Source organism: Colossoma macropomum, unplaced genomic scaffold, assembly GCF_904425465.1.
Source record: "Colossoma macropomum unplaced genomic scaffold, Colossoma_macropomum, whole genome shotgun sequence".
Lineage (NCBI taxonomy): Eukaryota > Metazoa > Chordata > Actinopteri > Characiformes > Serrasalmidae > Colossoma > Colossoma macropomum.
Window position 1 is genome coordinate 12,414,192 of NW_023494791.1, and position 21,957 is coordinate 12,436,148.

General features: G+C 40.6%; 1 protein-coding gene across 10 annotated transcripts in view; it reads right to left on the reverse strand.

Moving 5' to 3' along the window:
- fgfr3 (fibroblast growth factor receptor 3) overlaps window positions 1-21,957 on the reverse strand; it is a 58,522-nt gene that overhangs the window by 15,865 nt on the left and 20,700 nt on the right. For 3 of the 10 annotated variants that reach the window (XM_036573931.1, XM_036573928.1, XM_036573927.1), the window contains exons 4-8: window positions 18,419-18,484; window positions 12,677-12,846; window positions 3,577-3,700; window positions 3,288-3,478; window positions 453-603 (exon numbers count right to left, since the gene is read on the reverse strand). In XM_036573931.1, the coding sequence (XP_036429824.1) occupies window positions 453-603; window positions 3,288-3,478; window positions 3,577-3,700; window positions 12,677-12,846; window positions 18,419-18,484 (702 nt within the window). The remainder of the gene's footprint in view (window positions 1-452; window positions 604-3,287; window positions 3,479-3,576; window positions 3,701-12,676; window positions 12,847-18,418; window positions 18,485-21,957) is intronic. The other 7 variants (XM_036573933.1, XM_036573932.1, XM_036573930.1 and 4 more) reach the window with 5 other exon arrangements.

Consider the following 21,957-nt stretch of genomic DNA (forward strand, 5'->3'; position numbering starts at 1 on the left):
AAGCTCTCTGTAGTTAACGCTGCCATCCATTCATCAGAGAGGGCTGCCAAGTTTGTGTGTACGTCTGTGTATATGTTAGTGCAAGTGTGTGTGTGTGTGTGTGTGCAGAAAACGAGTAATGGTTCAGTTGTGGGTAGCAGTGTATGGGAAATCAATATGAATGTGTGCGGATGTATGTGTGTGTATGTGTGTGTATTTCAGTCTTGGTTTCCATTATAGTTCAGACCCTGTGTTTCGCATCGATCGGAGAAGATGAGGAAGCGCAGAGTAAAATGAAGCAGACACAGATGCCCTGTGTCCTCAAAGCAGGCCTGACATACAGTCCAAACATTAACAAGAGAGTGCAAAACAAAAACTAGAAGTCCACAGAAGCCACCGCCACCGACAAGAGAATATGATTGACAGCTGCTGTTTTTGGGAGACTATCTGAGGCGTTTGGGGGCGGGGTTTACCTGTTTGGCGCACTCGCACTGTGAGCCAGAAAGAGATTTCAGACTTGCCTAAAAAGTTGGAACCTGTGCATGAGTACTGTCCTGCATCCTCCTCTGTCACATTGGACAGAGTGAGGGTAACAAGAAACTCCTTACTCGTACTGTTCAGACTCTGCAGAAACACACACACACATGCATGCATACTTAGTAAGGGCCAGCAAACTCATTAACCAAGGGGAACACTAGGAGTGGGTAATATGGTGAAACAGTAGGATCACAACACTTGAGAATGTTTTCATGATACACTATCAGGATACTTTGAATATTTAGATTTTTATCAAATTCTGAGTAGGATGACATTTTTATTTAACATTTCATGTACCACATATCACTACATCCAATAAGGAACAATTAGACTCTCTTGAAATATTTTGAGCTTTCTTGAACACCCCTTTTAATGCAACATGCAGTTGGTCAGTGTTCTCTAAGTACTGGCGATACCCACTGGCAAACCACAACTATTAGACTATTCTAGCTTTTACTTTGTGCACTGCAGTTTTACAGTGACAAAAGTACCCTGATGATACCTATAAAATACTTATATATAGTATTATATATAACTATATATAGTATATACATAGTTACAGTGACAGTTTATCATAATGACAGTTTCATATTGATATATCCCCTAGGGCGCACATTTATAATGAGTTGCAGTGTTCTCCATCTCTCTCACACACACCAGATCCTCCAATACCATTTCACTGTCAATGATGGTAACCAATACAGAAGGAAATCAGACATCTAATATAAATGCACAGAACTATTCGAGCCAGCAATCACTGCCATCTGTGCTGATGATGCTGGTAATCTCTGCATTGATATCAGCATCAAACCAAGCCTTGATTCTCTCCCCCACGTTTCGAAGTGCTGATGAGTTTAAACACAATTCCACTTTCCCTCTCATTCCTCCAAACACATCTCGCACTCTTTTATTTCACTTCAATTACACATGTGCTTTGTTCTCTCTGTCTCTCTCTCTCTGTTTCCCCTCTCTCTCCCCAGACTCTGTGCCACATATGATCTGTCGCTGTGTGCTGTGGGACAGGAGAGGGGGGAGGGTTTTGGAGGTTGCGCAGATGAGTGCAGTGGGGAAGGGTGCACGGCTCCCACTAAAATACTGTTTCAATTATATGGAGTCGAAAATAGAGCGGCGGTCTGGCCAGTCGACTCTCTCTCCCCTCCTCTGCTTGCTGACTCGGCCCTTCCCTCGCTTCCCCCGCTCATTTTTTCCATGGCTTTTTCGGGCGCCTCGTCCCTCGCTCCCTCTCTCCTCCTCCTCTCTCTGCGGAGAGAGAGCGGCTGTCTCCCCGCGTGACGCCAGAGCGGCGGTTAGCTTAGCCCAAACCAGATGTGTGTGTGTGTGTGTGTGTGTACCTCCTTGCTCCCTCTCCCCTCTCCCTCACATTTCCTCAGTGGAGAGAGAGAGTACCCCCCCTCCAATCTCTCCTGTGGCAGGCTGCAGAGGCAATGCTGAGGGAGTGCTGCTGGATGTGTGACTTATCCTTGCTTTCTTTAGATGGAATCTAAATAGTATCATTGGTCGATTGGCATAGTGTAACACCTCACATACAGAAAATCAAAGGTTCAATTACCCATCCAGACAGGAATGCCGCTGCTATGCCAATAAGAATAGCTGATCTAGACTCCTAACACTATATTAATCTATCACTGTATATCACACTTGATTTAGCATCTGCTAAATACATAAATGTACAACATAAACAGTCTTAAAAGAGCTGGCTAAAGAACTTTGGTTCTTAGCATGCCACAAAAGAACACTGTATCTGACATTTTTACCAGCAGTATTATTTGGTTTTAAAGGGCCCATATGATGGAAAATGAATTTTCCTCATTTTCTTGAAATAAAAGAGGTTCATGTCATGAGTAAACACATTTTTCCAAAACATAACTTTCACTCCCCACTCCATAGAGCCTTTTCTGGAAAGTAAGCTGCAAAAACATGCCATTTTAAATTCACTGTTTCCCTGAAGTAAGGAAAACCAACACATTTACCTAAGTCTACCTATTCAGCCTATTGCTGTTTAGCCCTGCCCATCCTTGCTGAAGTTCTAAATGGTGTTTCAGATCAGAGTGCTTATTGAATGAGGCAAAATACAGAGCAGCCAATCAGAACAGAGCTCAATTACATATATCAGTCTTAAAGGCACAGTAACAAAAATAGCCTGTTTAATGAGAGGTTCAAAATGGTCATGTAAAATGAATTATGACTGTTTTTGGTACATAAAAACACACTGACGTTATAAGTGAACCTCAGGGGAAAAAACAAAATACAAGGTAAATGTGGGATATGGACCCTTTAAAATAATACCCTAAAATGCTCTACCTACACTAACTTAAAAAAAATAAAAAACGGATAAAAGCAAGTTAATGTTAAAAACTATTTAATGCGTCTTCATTATATTATAATGTCCAGCACAGTCTGGTCATTTCCCTGCTCAAACACACCTACTAAATCTGGTTCGTCCAGCTAAATCTGGTATTTAATTAGGTGTTTTTGACTGGGTGCACCTGGTCCACCTGGACCTGAGCTGGGTACATCAGATCTAAAGTGTGCATTTCTTATCTTCTAAAGAGGATTCATGTTTCATAATAGTAATTTCAGATGTCTTAATTTATTGCCTCAAAGTGATTTCTGAGACTGTCATCAAACTGGTGCTATAAGCTTTCACTGCTTCTCCCTTAGCCGTGTAGCTTCAACTAAACTAGCAAGCGAACTTCAGATAACAAACATATCTCTGCTGACCGACTGAAATTTGGGTGGTGCTGGTGTACCTTGAGAACAGTGACGTAGGGGGTGCCGTTGGGACCATAGCGGCTGCCGTTCACCTCAATGTGTTTCAGCCACTGTATGTGAGGCTGGGCATCACTGTACACTTTACAGTAAAACTCCACATCACTGCCCACCACCACCGTCTGATTGGCCGGAAGACCCGCCTGCAGGATGGGCCGGTGCGGTGAGCGCTCTAATTGGACAGGAAAAAGACAGAGAAAAAGGTGAACAAATGCACAGAGGTAATGGGAAGTGAGATTTTGCTGGAAGAATGAGTGAGTGTGTATTTACCTAATACATCGAGCTGGTAAGTGTGTGTGATGGTCCCGTATTTGTTCTGCACTACACAAGTGTAGTTCCCTCTGTCTGACGGAACAGCACTCTCCATTACCAAACTCCACTGCTGATGCCTCAGCTAGAGGTGTATAGAGAGAGAGAGAGAGAGAGGGAGAGAGAGAGAGAAGGGGTAGAACAAAATAAAAAATAAAATTCTTTGTAAAACAAAAAAAAGATTATACTGTAGTCGTCCATATGTGAGTCCACATTTCAATTCCTCACTAAACATAATCAGTTTCCTAGAAATTACTAAATAATTTGTAGCAGTTACTGAATATTTTACAGCAGTTACTACGACAATTTAGCATTTGTCAATCATTATCTTGATATCGGCCCTTGTAATACTTTTATTGCAGAGGGCTGTTATATGCAAATCAGCCCTCTAACCAATCATAACATTCTATACTGTATCTTGTGAGCATTTTGATCACAGTTCCACATGAGTGTTGTTGTGCTGCGTTTTCATAAATCAAAATATTCATATTATCCAACAAAAACAAATGATTTTACATTATTTATTCACCAATGTGTATGTAATAATACACATCACAACTGCAATATGTCTCAATATAATTACAAAGCTGGTATTTGTCCGTGCAGCCCTAATTGCTAAAAGTAATAAAGCAATAAGCCACGAGAGGCCGCTTCGTGTTGAGCCTAAGAACACCCTTCCCTGTGATAAAATCGGCGTAACGCACAGCCTCAAGTGGCTTATTGCTTTTACAAAACAGTGGCCAACTTAAAATAGGATTAAATCCACACAATAATAATCAACATCATCAAGTAGTCCACCAAGAAATGTAGTTCCTTTAGAGTATGGTATCACTGCCAAGCAACCATGGTCCGCTGAATGAGGGGAACATTTGGTTGCCCATCGCTGTATATTGCAGTTATTTTGTGAATTTTTAAACTTTTTGTAGTGTAACAATGAACGTATGACAACACAGCACTGTTTTATGCAAACACTTTTGCTTTACACATACTTTTTATCACCAAATTGCCACCGCAAGACTTATTTAGCATCAATCCAGTGGCACCACTCTTCTCATGCTGGGGCTGAATCCCAAACGGCTCCCTGCTCCCTACATAGTGCACTAGGTAGGAATTTAAATACTGGATGCTGCACCCCAATGGTGCAAAATATAGCTAAGTCCTAGTCATTTGGGATTCAGCCACATCCATACTCGATAAATGATGAATTATTTACCTGTAGAGGCTAGAATTTCTAAACTTTCATAGCTAGCACACTATTTAGGGAGTACGGAGCCGTTTGGGATTTAGCCTGGGTTTGATGCTATTTCCGACTGAAACACAAACATTTGAAGTGTATTTTTTTCTGTGCCGTAATGCAGTAATACACAATTCAGTTGTTGTGAGGCGGTCATAGGTGTGTGTATATCGTGGATTTTACAATGGCTTTGAACGTGGCTCAGCCAATCATATTTTAGCGCAGTTTATGTAGAAAAAAATTCACATTTTATTTTACATGACTATTTTCTAACATCTCTCTATCCCTTAGAATTAAACAGGCTGATATATGTAAATAAGCTCTGTTGTGACTGGCTGCCCTGTATTGTGCCTAATTTAAACAAGACTGTAACATTCCTTATAACTTCAGCATAAATGGGCAGGGCTAAACTGCTGTAAACTGAATAAGCAGATATATTCAAATTTCATGACATCACAAAAACAATTTAAAATGGGCTGGTTTTAAATCTTTAACCATGCATACTTAACCACCAAATGCTACACCAAACATCAAACACCAAACTCTAATTTGCTACACGGCTTCCTACATAGTGCACTGTCTAGGTCATTGTACTGTGATTTCTACACCCGAGTAGTGCACTAAATGTCAGAAAAGGAGTCATACAGCTTTCATTGAATATAAATGGCTTCCCATTAGACATATAATGAACTATTTGGCCTCAGAAGCTGTTATTTCATGACCTACATAGCGCACTACATAGGCAGCAGATAGGGAGCTATTCGAGATTCAGCCATGATATGGGCCCTTTAAAGTTAATAACTGAATTATAAGCCTGTGAGGGGTTAAATGAAGTGGCTGTAAAATTCATCATGTTAGTAAAATGTTATGTGTAACATACATGAAACCTGCTTCAGACAGAGCAGCATGCAGACAGAGTTCCTCTACACGCACACACGTCTGAACGCCATGTCAACAGTACCACTCACATGGAACACTTAACATCACCAGACTTGGAAAATGTGCCGATGGGTCACAAAGTATGGCTCTTTAGTGTTTACACGAACCCTTAACCTCTACACTTACACTCGCATGCACATACACACTCACAAAGGGCCTACAACCCATTCATACTACTGTGAGAGAGACTGTACTTATAGACGCATGCTCTCTCTCTCTCTCTTCCTTCTCTCTCTCTCGTTCCCTCTCTTTGCACTTTGGAGGTCGGAGTGGAAAAAAATGTAACTGTGTAAATATTATGGGCTGTGTTTTCACACAGTCGCATGGTAACACTGACCGGCCTTACACACATACGTACACACACATGCCCCAGAAAGTTGGCAAGTGTGTCCGGTGTGCCCCTCGCACCCCTCCTCCTGTTCCGTCGCTTCTCTTCTCCTCCTCTCCGCTCCCACCCCTCTCTTGCCGCTGCTCTCTGAGTCAATGACTCTTAAGAGGCTGCTGACGGACACGCTGCATCAGAGTGTGTGTGAGAGAGAGGGGCTGAGTGTGTGTTTGGGGAGGGGGGGGTCAGGGTGGAAGACTGTATTATTCTGAGGTTGGTATCATGTGAGTTTGCAAGACATTCATCTGAGTGGCTCAGTGAAAAAAAGGCTTAAGAATTCTCAGCTGTTCCTGAAACGGTAAATCAATCCAAATACTATCTACTGAGAGAAGGGGGGGGGTAAAGCAGAGTATGAGAGAGAAAGAGACAGAGAGAGAGAGAGAGAGAGAGAGAGAGAGAGAGAGAGAGAGAGAGAGAGAGAAAGAGTAAAAAGTGAGAAAGAGGGAATGAGAGTAAAACAAGACAGAGAGAAACAGAGTGAGGGACAGCAAAGAGGAAGAGAGGGAGAGTGTGACAGAAAGTATAGACAAAGAAACAGAAAGAGAAGAGAGAGCAAAGAGAAAGAATAAAAAAGAGAGAACAAGGGAGAGCAAAAATAAATAGTGTGAATAATAAGAGAAATAAGAGAGAAAGTAAAGCTCAAAGGAGCTAAATAGCAAGATAAAATCAGTATAATGAGAAAGAGAGTAGAGAGAGAAAAAGAGGGAGCAGAGAGAGAGAGAAAGAAAGAAAGAAAGAAAGAAAGAAAGAAAGAAAGAAGAAAGAAAGAGATAGTAAAGAAAAAGAGAGAAAGATGGAGAGATCAGTGAGAGAGAGGGAGCAATAGACTCCAGAGAAAAAGAGAGAGAGAGCAGAGAGGGGGAGCAAGAAACAGGAGAGCAAGAGAGAGAGAAAGTGAGAAGAAGAAGAAAAAGAGAGGGAGCAGAAAGAAAGAAAGAAAGAAAGAAAGAAAGAGAAAGAAAGAGAGAGAGATGGAGAAAAAGAGATAAAGATGGAAAGAAAGCAGAGAGAGAGAGGGAGCAAGAGATAACTGAGAAAAAGAGAGAGAGAGTGTGAGAGAGAGAGCAGAGAGAAACTGAGAGAGAGAGGGAGAGAGAGAGAGAGAGAGAGAGAGAGAGAGAGAGAGAGAGAGAGAGAAATAACCAGCAGAAAGTAGAGCTCAGTGTGTTTGTTCTACTGTAATCCCTTTCAGCATTGTGATTGCTCCAGATTAAAGAGTTTAGGGATGAAGTTCAGTTCAGAGAAAAAACAAATACAGGGGGCACCGGCAGAAAGACAGGGGACAGTAAAAGAGAGAGAGAAAGGGAGAGAGAGAAATGGGGAGAGAGAGACATCCAGATGTTGATAGCAGGTGAAAGGAGTAAAAGGGAGAAGCAAAAGGCAGAAAGTTGAGATTTCTCTAATGTGAGTGAGTGTTGGATTTATGGCGGTGTCAGGATGGTGCAGGCTCGTTCAGACTGCACAGTGCTGCTTAATTTGACCCACAGAGACAGGAAGCAGAAACTACTGACCCCTGGGCCGGTCATTAAAACGACAAAACTCTCTCGCTCTCCCTCTGTTTCTCTCGCTCTGCTTTTCACAGCAGCGCAGAAAGCACGGCCCTAATTGGAGACACTGAAGTTCCAGCATCAAACAAATCCATCAATCTTTTACAGACTGCCTGTAATTACATACACACAGATGCGCACACACACAGGGATACACATGCACACACACACACACACACACACACACACACACACACACACACACACACACACACAAGGATACACACAGTTATATGAAAGATTGATCAGAGCTCTGAAGGCTGGCATGCATTCAGAAATCCACACATAAACACTGATACAGCCCTCCGATTCCCTTTAAACAGAAAGACTCTTAAAGAAAACCAAAGTAGTTTAGCAGGGACGTGTACCAGCAGAGAGCAGAGAACCTGCCCTTCCACATTCACTGTTCACACACACACACACACACAAACCAACCAACCACATACACACAAAATCTATTTAATAATAAATAAATTGTTGCTGTCATAACAAGACCTCATATCTCTATAAAGGCAACTGGAAAAATGTTCTTAAAGGGACACTCTGGACAAGTTAAACCCTTGTGTGGTGTTCATGTTTTTGTTACTCAGTGGTCTGATGGACCCACCGCATTACTGATTTTTAAACCAATAACCAACCATAAGAAATTATGTAAAAATACCAGATGTTTAAAATATCACAAGTGGTCATGCTTGCTACCTCCTATAGTGGTGCTGCAGTCTTTAGTATGAGATTTCATGGTATAAAGACTAGGAGAGCCTCCTTCTGATGATGTATCTTGAAGGTAGAAGTAAATTTTGAGAGACTGATTTAGGGTGAATACTGGAGGGAGGGATGAATTTTTCCTGATAGCTGGACGAATATTTCCTTTAGCAAATAAATAAATAAATAAATAACGCTTGGCAACCATGGCATCACTAAAGTTAGCACCAATGATGTATTTGTTAGCCTGTAGATCAGTGGCTAGTAGTCAGGTTTTGTCGAGCACTGCACAGATCTCTAGTGCCTGTGTGATATATCTGCATATTGCATGCTGGGTATTGTAGTGAGAGAACATGTATGGGTGGGTGGGTATGATGGGTGAAAAACAGGTAATAAAATTGTAAATGCTGCACTACAGAATGGCACATAAATACCATATCAAATACTAATTTTCGGACGAAATTCCCCTTTAACTTTAATGTACGTTAATATTACAAGCTTTCATTTCAAGACAATTAAAAAAAGGAAAAAAAAAACACAAAAAACACTTTTGTCATAATTTTGACATTGCCCCAACAAAATGTTTCAGCTTTAAAGCAATTAAACACTTAATTAAGTAAAACACAGAGACAGATTTATGCATATATCTGACCATTCACCTTAAACTGAAAGTAAGTGCCCCCACTGAAGGCCATTTAGGAAAGTCAATGACATAGATGTCTTAATACAGCGCTGCAGACGGACTTATTGATTGAGCTGTTTAACGTGTCGTAAGACGTCCACACACACCGACCCAACTCACACACTTTCACAAAAGCCTCAGTGTGTGTATGTGTGTGTGTGGCGTGACTAACCTGTAGCGCCACAGATTAGCATTTGAACAATGAGACCCTGGTAGCCATATGTGACCATGACGATAGCCACGCCTCCCCTGTCAATCAATGGCTCTCAATCGCCACGGCAACACCCACACAGACCCGCCCCCTTCTGATGACTCAATAGAGGGATGACCCCTGACCCCTCAGTCCTGCCAGTCGGTTCAGCGCTCCGTGCACGTGTGTGTGCGTGTTTGTCTATACAGGCGAAAGCTGTGGGAAAGTCAACTGTTTCAACAGCGAACTAGACAGTTTTAAACAATAAGACTACAGGCAGCGGCTAATTTTCTTACATCTAGAGCTCATTAGGCATTCGTAGCGCATTTACACACTATTTATCAAACTCTGATCACCAGACCTGAAAAGAAAAGCCCTATTACCTCACTCCTGACTACGGCTCACTATAGTGACACAAAAGTACACTATATCCCGTATCATATACAAAGGAGAATCAGAGGAACTTTGAATGGAAAACCGGATCAGCCGTTAATCTGAGTAGTACAACTGCCACTTAATTCCTTTTCAATTGTATAAACCTACAACGCACCACTCGTGTTTTAGTCCTGATGGCTTTAACACACATAAACATGGTTCACAACAGACTTAAAACCCTGATGCTTGCTTGTAATTACAAAAATGAGCCAGTCACTCGCTCCCTTTGAGCTTTAAGCATCATCCCAACATGTACAGAATCAAGCACGAAGACTCTTCTCTGTCCTGCACCCAGAAGATGGAATGAACTTCTCCTGGGTGTCTGAACAACTAGGAGTCCCTCACTGTCTTCAAATGCTGACCGAAGACACATCTCTCTGGGTCTGCAATTAATCATACACTTATTAACCCCTTAAAATCTCAGGCTTTTTACATAATAAGGCTTATTAATCAGTAACTGCAGGAACTCCAATGCAAACTGGTTGAGTTATTCTTAGGTTGTAGAGGTGTGTGATAAAACTTTGGGCCCACTGGTGGGCCTTGGACATTTAGATGGCTAAATTATCTTATTGAATCAATCACAATTATGTCTTATGTATTTTGTTTTCTTGTGGTAACTTAGCTAAGACTATTTTCTGAGTGGACAACAAAGCACTTCTGTTAGTCACCCTGGATAGATGGCATAAATGTAAATATAATATTCACAACACAGACACACTCTCTTAGAATACAATCATTTCAATTGTTTTACAATAGTGAATTATGCACTATTGCTGGTAGGTGCAGCCAGACACTTAAACTAGCTTCAGCTTTTACAAACTATAGCTCAATTTTGAGTAAAAAAGTCATCTTTGTCCCCACAAAGTCAGGATTTTCACATTTTGTCTCCACAAAGATTGTAAAACACAATACTCACACATTCAGGGCACATTTACATATGCATGGCTATGAGGGTTATGACTTTAAGCCTGTTGCTTTAATAGAGGTTGAAGGAACTCATTGTGGAGCTGTCAGACGGAGTCTAGAGCCCTGACCCTGACCCTGTGTGTGTATGCGTGTGGATGAGGGTGAGTGGTGGGGGGGGGTTGACAATAATAAAGCTGTCAATTCCATCTTCAACTCTGACCATACAGATGAACTTATCACCACACAGCTGAGCATCAGAAACGTGTGCCAGTGAAAGACAGAAATCCTCATGATTCTACCTAATTCTGAATTTAACTCAAATCTACAAAATAGTCATAATTTGGAAATGTACCTCAGTTGTGGTCAGGGGTGTGACGGTGTTACAGTTGTCTGTCTCGCAAAGTCTTACCATATTAAAAGCTAATTGCAGTAAAATCCTGCTTGGTTTATTAAGTCTGAGGGTAGCGCTAATAAAATCCATCAGGAATATTTGAAAGTCTACAGCACAGATGTGAGTCTCTATGTGAGTTAGAACGGATTTGGTTGTAACATTCCACCTCTCTTTTAAAGTCTGTGTGTTTCTCTGAGTGTGCATACTTGCTTTTGTTCATTTTCCAAGGAAAAATGTGCTGACCACAAAAAAACAGCTACAATGGCAAGATCATCAAAATAGTTCTGACTTTGTAAAGTGTTTTTAAAAAAAAAATGTTTTTTTAACTGAAAGGGTAAAACCATACAAAGTACTGTGCAAAAGTCAGATAAAACCTTTTATTTATTTAATTTCCATCAAAATGGCCATTAAGTACAAGTTATTAGTTTTCGGAAGACGTTTTGGGGGAGATTAGATGTAAGATAATGCACTTGTATAAATACGGCGAAGGTCAAAAGAAAAAACTCCCAACAACCGTGCAAAACCTGGTAGACCACCAAAACTGTCACCATCAGATAAACAGTCCTTAAAGCTCTCATCTTCAAGAAAAATTGCTTTGATATGAAACAATCCACAGGTGATTCTGTCCACCCTAACACTGTGAGAAGACAAATCAACACTATCTAGTCTGAAAACTAGTCTGAAAAGGATGTGAAGCTGTCAAGAAGCTGTTATAAACAGACAAAAAGGAAGAAAAACTGCAAACTGAACAAAGAAGCTGATAGTGTTCCCAGACCAATGGACTGACCACCCCATAGTCCAGACCTCAACATCACTGAATAGGTTTTGGGCTTGTGAGAAATGGAAAATAGGACCAATTTCTAAGACTGAACTTTAGAGGTGAATATATGTTTCCTGATGCTAATAACATTTTGTCTGACTTTTGCACAATATTATAGGTACATACATATAATACATGTAGTATATATGCTGTCAGAGCAAAACATTGTATCTCTATTTTTGACATTTTTCAGTTTTTGGCATAATATGCCCTTCACATTGTTTGTAAATTTCATGATGAATGGACCAAAAGAAATGACCCAAAATGACTTGGTAAAAAGTCTGGTTCCATTGACTTACATTAAAAGTAAAGTAGGTTTTTTCCTTCTCCTGTAAAGTTACCATTTTGGAGATACGAGGTTTTGTTCCGACAACAGCGATATGTATGACCCCCATCCTGACATTGTACAAAACAAGTGTGTGTGTGTGTGCATGTGAGGGGTGTGTCTCTATGCCCCTGAAGGGGTGGAGAGGTCAGTGTTGGGACAGCTATGGTTGAAAACACTATGATATTTAATTCATTTACTACTGGCTGTAGCTCTACCATCAGTGAGCGAGAACATGCAAACACACCTACTTGCAAAAACATAAATAACAGCAGGACCACTCAGAGCACTGATACAACCTGCTCTAATCCTTTCAGAAAGACAGCAACAGGTGCACGCTCCCCAGAGAGAGAGAAAGATACACAGAGAAGGGGAGAGAAGGGGGTGCAGTGTAAACTGTTAATAACTAAATCCTAATTAAATGTAACCCCACCCCCCTATACACACAGTCATACACACACATCACAAACAGTTCAGCACTCATCTGTCTGGCCGAGGAACGTACCTTAATGCCGCCCATCCTCTGTTCACCCTTAAACTCTTTGCCGTTTTTCAGCCAGTGGATGCTGGGCATGGGGTTGCCTGCAGCAGCACAGCGGAACTTCACCGTGTTGGCAGCAGGAACAGCCAACAGTTTCTTCTCCATCCGCTGAGGATGTGTCCAGTATGGTGCTTCTGGTCGGAGGAAGAAATATGTTTTGTTAATCCCTCAAACACTTATTATTCAGTTAATAATACTAAGGCATATTATTTAATAACGAAGCTAATATGTATGTTATGAAAGAAAATGAAATGTGGGCCCATACAGTACTGTGCAAAAGTCAGAGACTACACTTGAAGCAAGACTGGGGCTTAATTTTCTCCTATATCTCAAAGATGAAAGTTCTGAGCACTGAAATTTCTCCATAAAAATCAATATCAAGAAATCAATAAAAGGCTGTTTTGACTGGAAATCAAGTAAATTATGGGTGGTCTCTGACTTTTCCACAGTGCTGTATAGAAGACTATAAAAGATTTAAGAGGTTAAAATAATCTAAAATCTACTACATAAACCTACTTTTGTTAAATGACTGCCTCGTTTACGCCTTTTAAAAAGTAAAAGAATCCTTATTTATTCTATGGTAACAGACCATATCAAATGGTACAAAATTACAGTATAATCTAGAGTGCATGTTTGCACTGTTTCTCAAGAAGTATGTGTGTATGCGTGTGTGTGCGTTTGGGGTCTATAGCCATTTTCTAAAGTGAGGGTAAGGGGTGTTCCCTTTCCGTGCGTGTGTGCGTGTACTCGAGTCTCCGTGTGGGTGAATGTTTATGGAAAATTTCTCTTGCACACTGTGGCAGCGTCAGACTGGCTGCCTAATTCCCAGACTGAATAAAGATTTGTTTGGAAAGAAAAACACACACACACACAGTAAGAGTGTGAATCTATGCTTGAGAGCCGAGATTCTGAAAGACCTTTCTTCAGAAATATTAATGCACCCTGGTCGTTCTCAACCATAGAACATCAATCACTGATTTTGACTGAAATTGTTTTTGATCTCTTAGATCAACACACACTCTGAGATGCCTGATAGAACTACACCCAAATGAACCCATTCAACATCAACATTTCTACACATTTAGCCAACACTGCAAAAAGTGGAACAGGGCAGACGTTTTCTGGAAGTTTCCTTTGCTGTAAAATAATAATTTTGTTCATGTAAACTGCTGTCATCTAAATTTTGCTTTGCATTGTTTTGTTCAAACTATTTTTTTAGTTTATGAAACCAGTTAAACTGTCTGTTGCCATACAATGTATTTTTTTAGGTTGAACTAACAAACCACTTTAACAGTAGGCGTTCCTCGATGTCTGTGCTGTATTTTTATGAATGTGTGCATTGTTGAGGTGTTGGGAAGAAAAGAAGCACTGATAACTGGAATAACAACTTGAAGGTCTGAAACGACAACTTTATAGGAGAGGGAGTACTTTTAGTACTCTGATGTATTGGCTGTATCATAAAATGACAAATTTAGTTTTCACAAACATCAGAAAAACTAAATATCATTTAAACTTACTCTACATATACATATTGTGCAAATCTAAACGCCAATGCACCAATGAGATCTATGCCACGTGGTGTGACGAGAGCCATGAGAGGTGGCGTGAGGATGGTGACTGGCCCTGTGCATCGGTGAGAGCCATGAGAGGTGGGGTGAAGATGACACGAGCACTGACGGGTACAGTATCATGTTGTATTGTACTGTATCGCAGTGCATTATATTATATTGTATTGTTGCATCGTGGCTAACATGTTAGCATGTGGCTAGAGCGTACAAATGTGAGCCACATTTTCATGCACTCATATTTTTGCTGTATTGAAAAATGTATCGAGTCCAGACACCACTGTATCGCACTGAATCGAATAATGAGTTTTGTGAATCGTTTCATCACTATTCAAAAGTATTCTGATGTTATATTTGCCACATTGTTGGCCCTATTCCTTTTAAGTGTGTGTAGTTCTAATCCCAGGCCTGTTTTGAGCTCTCTAAAGCTACTGCAGCTGTCAGCAGCTGCTTTGCCCCATACTTAATCACAGCACACACAGCAGTGGTGTGCAGGACAAGTGAATGGACACAATCTGAAGTGGGCGCTCTACAGCAGACTTCAGGACGATCAGGCCAAGTAAGCAAACAGGACAGGCCTTCATCTCATCTCAATAATTCACTCCAGACCAGATTAAGCCTGTGAAGCCATTTCACACAAACACACACACACACACACACATATAATAGACTCACACATAGGGAAACATGCATGCCTAAGCCCAATTTGGGGACTTAAAGAGAGAAAGTGGGCAGACAGTAGCCACAGCATGCAAATGAATCTAAGCCAAAATGACATTTTTTTCTGAAAACTGCTTTGTATTGAAAATAAACTGGCAAATTCCTGACAGATGCAGGAAAAATGTGGATTTAAGCCCATCATTAATTACTTTTCCTTCTTTCGGGTTCTGTGTCTCTGGCTGTTAGAACGCTGGTATCAGAGATCAGAGTGTGAAGGGTGATCTGCATGCTGGAATTTCCTCTGGCATAATGGGTACAGGGGTCCGGCACACACACACTCTCAGGCACGCACGCACACACACGCAAACAAACAAACACATGCAGGACTGGCACATTACACTTCTGTGAAAGTCTCAGATGATTTGCTGCTGGTCAGTAGAGCGTGTTAAGCAGGAGGCCAAGAATGGCTCAGCCCTCTGTGTGTGTGTGTGAGAGAGTGTGTGTGTGTGGTATTTTGACCTCTCCGACACTCTTGTAGAACTCACTAAGGACAATCAGAGCTTTGAGTGGATGACCGCAACCCTGCCAAAATAAGCAGAGCACAACTATACAGAGCTGCCTTAAACACTCCTGGACAGTGTTGGCAGTTTGCTTCAAATGACGAAAGAACAAAACAAAACTGAACCACCACCAAGACACTGTTGTAAGTACATTTAAAAGAAAACTCAGTATATGTCTCTACACCGCTAGAGGCCCACTTTGTGCAGTGGACCAATCACTGATTAAGAGTTCTGTTCAACAAGCAGCGCACACTGTGCTGTATGAACTCAAAACACAGCATTGTTTTGGCCAAAGAAACATAATTTTGCTTTGAAAAGTCCTTTTCTTTTCAAGTCTACTGCCAGTTTTAGTCCTGAAGAGAGTATTGACCATACGCAGTCATTAATTATAATCATTTTAAAGAAAGTATGCAATCTTTTTTGGCCAAAATAAATGAAATTTCACAAAACCTCCCCCCAAAAAAAGGCTGTATTTTTGTGTCTATATTGCCTGTATTCCTCTACTCTATAAATAGTTCCTGTGCAGTCAGTGTGCTGTTTTTTGTAACTTCATATATTAAATAATACTCAATCATACCAAAATAATCAAATTTAATCAATTCAAACTGTGATGAGATTTAATGTTTTACAATTGACTGAACTGTTTCCTAAAGAATCGCAATTGAATCATATCACTGTGAGGTCACACATGTACAGTACAGCGTTTAGTTTTTCAGTTCTAAAGCTGCCTTAAAACTTTATCAACTTCAAATAATACATTTAACAGAACGCAGTTCTTGTTCTATTAACTCTCTATTTGATGTTTAATGAGCTCATAATTTTCAGCTGCCAGGTTTCTTGCTTTTTAAGTTAAAATAACACATCTATTTCACGGTGCAGAGATTTACACCTCGGGTCATGTAAAACCCCAGCCTTAGTGACATCATCGCAAACCATGATATGCATCAAGTGCTCAGTTTCTGAAATGCAGCTGGTGTTAGTGTGGTGGACCGGGCATGTCTTGTTTGAGCAATACCAAGTTTCTGTGGAGGACCGAGAGCACCTCTTCCTTTCTTTTCAGCACAGAATGGAGCCTACTGTGCACACAGAGGCCTGATGTATAAGAGAGTGATGTCATCAGACTACTCACATGTTCTAAATCCACAGAAAAGCTGAACTTTCACATGATGGGCTCCCTCTCTCTCTCTCTCTCTCTCTCATTAGAGGTGGATTACTGGTCATTAAACTCTAAAGGGGTTTTAAGTTTTCTCCTAATCCCCCCCACCTCCTCCCCCACCCAGCAGCCACAGGCAGCACACACACACACACACACACAAACACGCACGATGCTTAATTGTATGAAGGCAGATGGATTACTCAGTTCAACATTACGCATTATGTCAAAAATGAGCTCACACAACTCTTCCTACTTCACTTTGGTCTGAATCTAATTGACACACATGAACACGTATATTTTTATACCTTGTCGGGACATGCGGTCATACACATGCCCATACATTATATATAACATAACCTTCTACGAGATAAACAGATACCAATATCTCAGAATTGGAAACTGTTTATATTTACAAGACAAGGAAAAAAACATTCTTATTTATTGTATTTTAATGTAAAGACACTATATTCTATATCACTGTGAAACATTTCTATTGGTCCATTCATCACAAAATGTTCACACAATGTAAAAAGCACCTGGAACTCTCAAATAGAGTTACAAAGCGTTGATGTTAGAGTAACAAAAACGTTTTTATCCTTTCAGTTTAAAATATGAAACTACAAAAAAGGAGGAGTCAGGAGAACTTTGTTGGTCTTGGACAGGTAGGTGAGGCCTGGTTTTCTAATGCTGACTTTAGATCTGAAGTGACACAGCACACATGGCAAGCCTACACTGCTTCATGACTCACAAGCATTGTGTTGATGAAGCAGGGAGTGATTTTTGACTGCACAATGTAGCACGAATACTGAGTTTTAGATTTCTTCTACACTGTTAGAAATAAAGGTTCTGTGCAGGTACATTTTTCGTTCATCAAGGTACAAATATTGTAAATGTACCATCAAAGGTACAACAGTGGTTTTAAGGTCCAATTGTCTACCCAATAAATGATTTTTTTCCAGTGAAAAGTATGTATTTGTACCTTTTCATAACCTAATGTTTTAAAACAAAACAATAAAATAAAAAGCCTGGAGACGAGACGGGGTGTGTGGAGTCAATATAGCTTAGAAAATATAATTTCAATGGATTATGATACAAGTATGTTCCCTGACTAAAGGTACTGAGATGTACCCTTTAGGGTACCACCCCAGTGACAAGAAGGGTACTGCCCCAGTCACAGTTTACTACCATTATTTCCAAGAGTGTAGACTGAAACCACCAGTAAACGTCAAAAAGTGGATGCAAAGCGTATTCTGGCACTTCACGTGTGCATAACCGCCGCATGACGCATCTTGCTGTTTGGTGTAAAATAGGCTGCAGTTTTCTGCATGGTGACAACATTTTTGTCCAGAAAATATACAAATACAAATATGCACACACAGCAACCCTGACTGTCAACTTTCTGTCCGTTTTAAATTTTCACTTGAAATAGTCTGCAGAGCCAAGCAGGCTCAGCTAGAATCACATTAGAGCTTTCTTTCTGCTTCCTGTACCCCCTATCCCCTCTGTCCATAGAGCCACAGGAGCTGTCAGCAAAACACCAATGATCTCTCTCTCTCTGCCCTGGTGCACACACACATGCGCACACAGTGTTGCTTGCAAGCCTCTGTTTTTCAGTTCCATGGGAGAGTAGATGATGAAATGAAATGCAAGCTGAAATCATGAATGACAGGCCCAAAATGAGCTTATTAAAATACAGAAAAATGGAATGAAACATCTAATTCCAAAAGAAGAATTTAAAATGAAAGGATGAAATGAGGGAACACACCATTTCCATTACCTGCATCATCTGGCTCTTCGTCGTAGTCTTCATCGTCGCCAGATGAGAGAGAATCTGAGAGAGAGAGAGAGAGAGAGAGAGAGAGAAAGAGAGAGAGATTATATTACCTCACGGCACAGTGGTTTTTCTCACACAACAATGAATCTATTCATAATCCACTGAATGGAGAAAGTGAACTGATAACAAATCAAAAACAATTATTGCACACACAAACATACAACTTTTCACAATGACCCACCACCCCACCAAAAACACAAACACACGCACAGCGGTTAACGGCTGGCAGATGTTAGTAGGCACTCCGTAAGCAAAATGTCCATGAGATTTCTGACAACAGCTGTATTATTACACAACCCCTCTCTCTCTTACACACACACACAGTGAGAGACTCCTCCCGTATGGTAGTTCTAAATGAACTCATTCAGAGGGAGGAAAAAATAACATGACCCTGAAAAAAGAGAGATTATTCTCGCAGTTCAACAGTCGTTCACACAGGTAGCGACTCAACACACACACACACTTTACACACACACAGGTTTCACAACTAATCACCCGATTCTAACCCCAACCTGACTTTAGCTCTCACTAAACACCCTGTCTTCTCTGAAGCTGGGGTAGGAAAAGCCACTCAGACCTTACACAGCTTAACCCTTGTGTGGTGTTGGGGTCTGTGGGACCCATTTTCAGTGTTTACCATGAGAAAAAATTATGATTTATTATTATTTCAATTTCAATTTACTATGATTTCTTGGCCTTTGCTCAATTTCTATGAAGAACACATAAAATAACACAATTTCAATCACTTCACACTGTTACACCCCCTACACATTTATATTTTATGTATATTATATGTGGTTTTGGGGTGAAGTAAAAGTGTGGAGGAGCTGTGTCCGTTCACTCTGTCATTTAAAATCAGCAAGATTTTAATGAATTTAAGGTACACTGCACTCATTTACACTAACAACTACTTAATTCTAAGTAGGTTGCCCAGGTGTCGGAGTCAGTATTGGTGAGTTCCAAATACATACTCTGTCTAAAAAATCAATGCATCCCTAATTTTCACATTAGTTAGTTCAAGATAGTAGGTTTTAGTGCACATGAGTAAGTTGTACCAGGCTTTATAGCAGAGTGGTTAAGTCATTTGCTTTACACTCTGGAGTCAGAAGAGCACACCTCTGCTGTAATAGTAGATATAGTTTCTTGCACTGCATTACTACCAATGAGTGCGTTTACTTGCAGATAATAATCTGATAATTGCAGAAAATCAGATTTTGTCGGTAATCCAATCAACACGTTTACATGCACTTGAATAATCAGATAATGGGAAACTCCGAGTCAGGCAGTAATTGGATTTCTGCTTTGCAACCAGCCAATAAACTCACAGAAAGGATGTGACGTAAACGTAATATAAAACTCGAACTTCATGCCGTGGCTTTTTTTTAAACATCGCGCCACTTGAATACCTGAAAATATGAACATACATCATCTAGAAAATGAAGAATATTTTAATCCTTCATTTCGTCGAGAATGTGTTTGGTTTCAGTGTCGCTCCATACGTGTTTTGCTGCCATCTTGCGGAAACGCTGCTTGTTTATTTCTGGTACAGCAGTCTGTTCCACACATGCACAGACTGAGAAATCCGAAAGAAATCAGAGTAAGAGTTTACATGCGCTAAGAAATCTGATTACTGAGCTGAAATCCAGCTCTCTTTATCGGATTTCTTAATCGGAGTATGGTGTTTACATGACCATTTGAATAATAGGATAGCTGCAGAAATCCAATTATGATCAGATTATTGAGTGCAAGTGTACTCAATCTCATTACATCACTCTGGTGCTGTATGTGTGCACTGTATTTTGAAATGTACCAAATCAGCCCCTAACAATGTGCTCTTCACAGAAACTCACCGCAATAACGATAAAATTATGACTAAACATGCAGCCCTAGTGTATACTGATACATTACATTTCTGTGTATACACAAATGTTATCGAAGAGTCTGGGTATGTGTGTAGTCTGAGTCTGTGCTGTGTGACGGGGTGTGTGTGTTTGTTTGTACTGTTTTACTGTTACTGATGATGAGATGTTTTACAGTCTTTGGCCTCTTTCTGAAGTACTCAGAGTGTGTATTTATGCTGCTTGTGTCTTTGTTCTGCGCTGTTTGAGTGTTCTGTTGAATGCGGGAGTGTGTGTTTTTGTGTTACTGGGAGTAGAGGCATGTGTTTAAGTGGCTAGAACAGGATATTGCTGTCTTGTGGACGTTTTATCGATGTAAGGTAATTGGTGCAGAATTTGTAGCTGATTTTTTTCCTCTCTCTCTCCCTCTACTGACGGAGGGCGGCAGAGAGGGGCTGACTGGACTTGGAGTAATGCCAAACACATGTGCGAAAGAAAGAAAAACTCTCTTTTCTCTCTCTCTCTCTCTCTCTCTCTCCATCTGGTTTAAATGATGAGATGATTCCAGACAATTGCTTTCTAATTAGTTGTCAATGAGCGACTCAGCTGGTGTCCCTCAGTTTCTGAGTTTACAGGACCTCCGTCTAACCCAGGCTACCATTTACAAACACACACACACACACACACACACACACACACACACACATACAGATCTGAGCATTCCATAATTGGAGTGAGAGTTTATTTTCTTTGAGTTAATTATATTTTGTCCTCAGAGTATAAGCGTGTTTTACCCCCTCTGCATGTGTGCGTGTGTATGCAAGGGTGTGTGTGGGTGGTGGGTGTGCCATGTGCGTGTTTGAGGGTCTAACGTACAAAGATAACTGTCCTGTACTATTTGCTCTCTTTAGAACAGGAAATGAATGAAATGTGATTGCTGAAAATCAGGGTGGACAAATATAAAAATTGGCCCTGGCCACTCAGGTCACCAAGCCAATTAATGCTGTAGCCAAAGTTAACCCTTGTGTGGTGTTCAGGTCTGTGGGACCCATGTTTATATTTACCAGAAGAAAAATGACGTGATTTATTATTAATTCAACCTCGGATTTCTTGGCCTTTGCTCATTTTCTGTGAAGAACATATAAAATAACATATTTTCAATGACTTCACACTGTAAACCCCCTACACAGTTATATTACACATGTGGTGTTGGGGTGAACCCATGGGAATAAAAGTGTGGAGGTGCTGTGTCCCTTCACTTTGTTCTCCTCCTACATGACCTGCTGCTGGTGTGTGTGTGTGTCTGTGTGTGTGTGTGCCTGTGTGTGTGTGTCTGTGTGTATATGTGTTTGTATATGCGTGCTTGTGTCTGAGGGTGGACTACATAGACAGGCTGCTGACTGACTACAGCTGCTAAAGGAGAACCCAATGCTGGCCACTTGTGATATTTTAAACATCTGGCATTTTTACATAAATTGTTGTGGCTGTACTGATTTAAAAAAACAATAATGCGGTGGGTCCACCAGACCACTGAGTAACAAAAACATGAACACCACACAAGAGTTAAGAATTCAAACATATAGAAACATATTTGTCATATATGCATTGTATTTATAATTAACAAACAGGTTC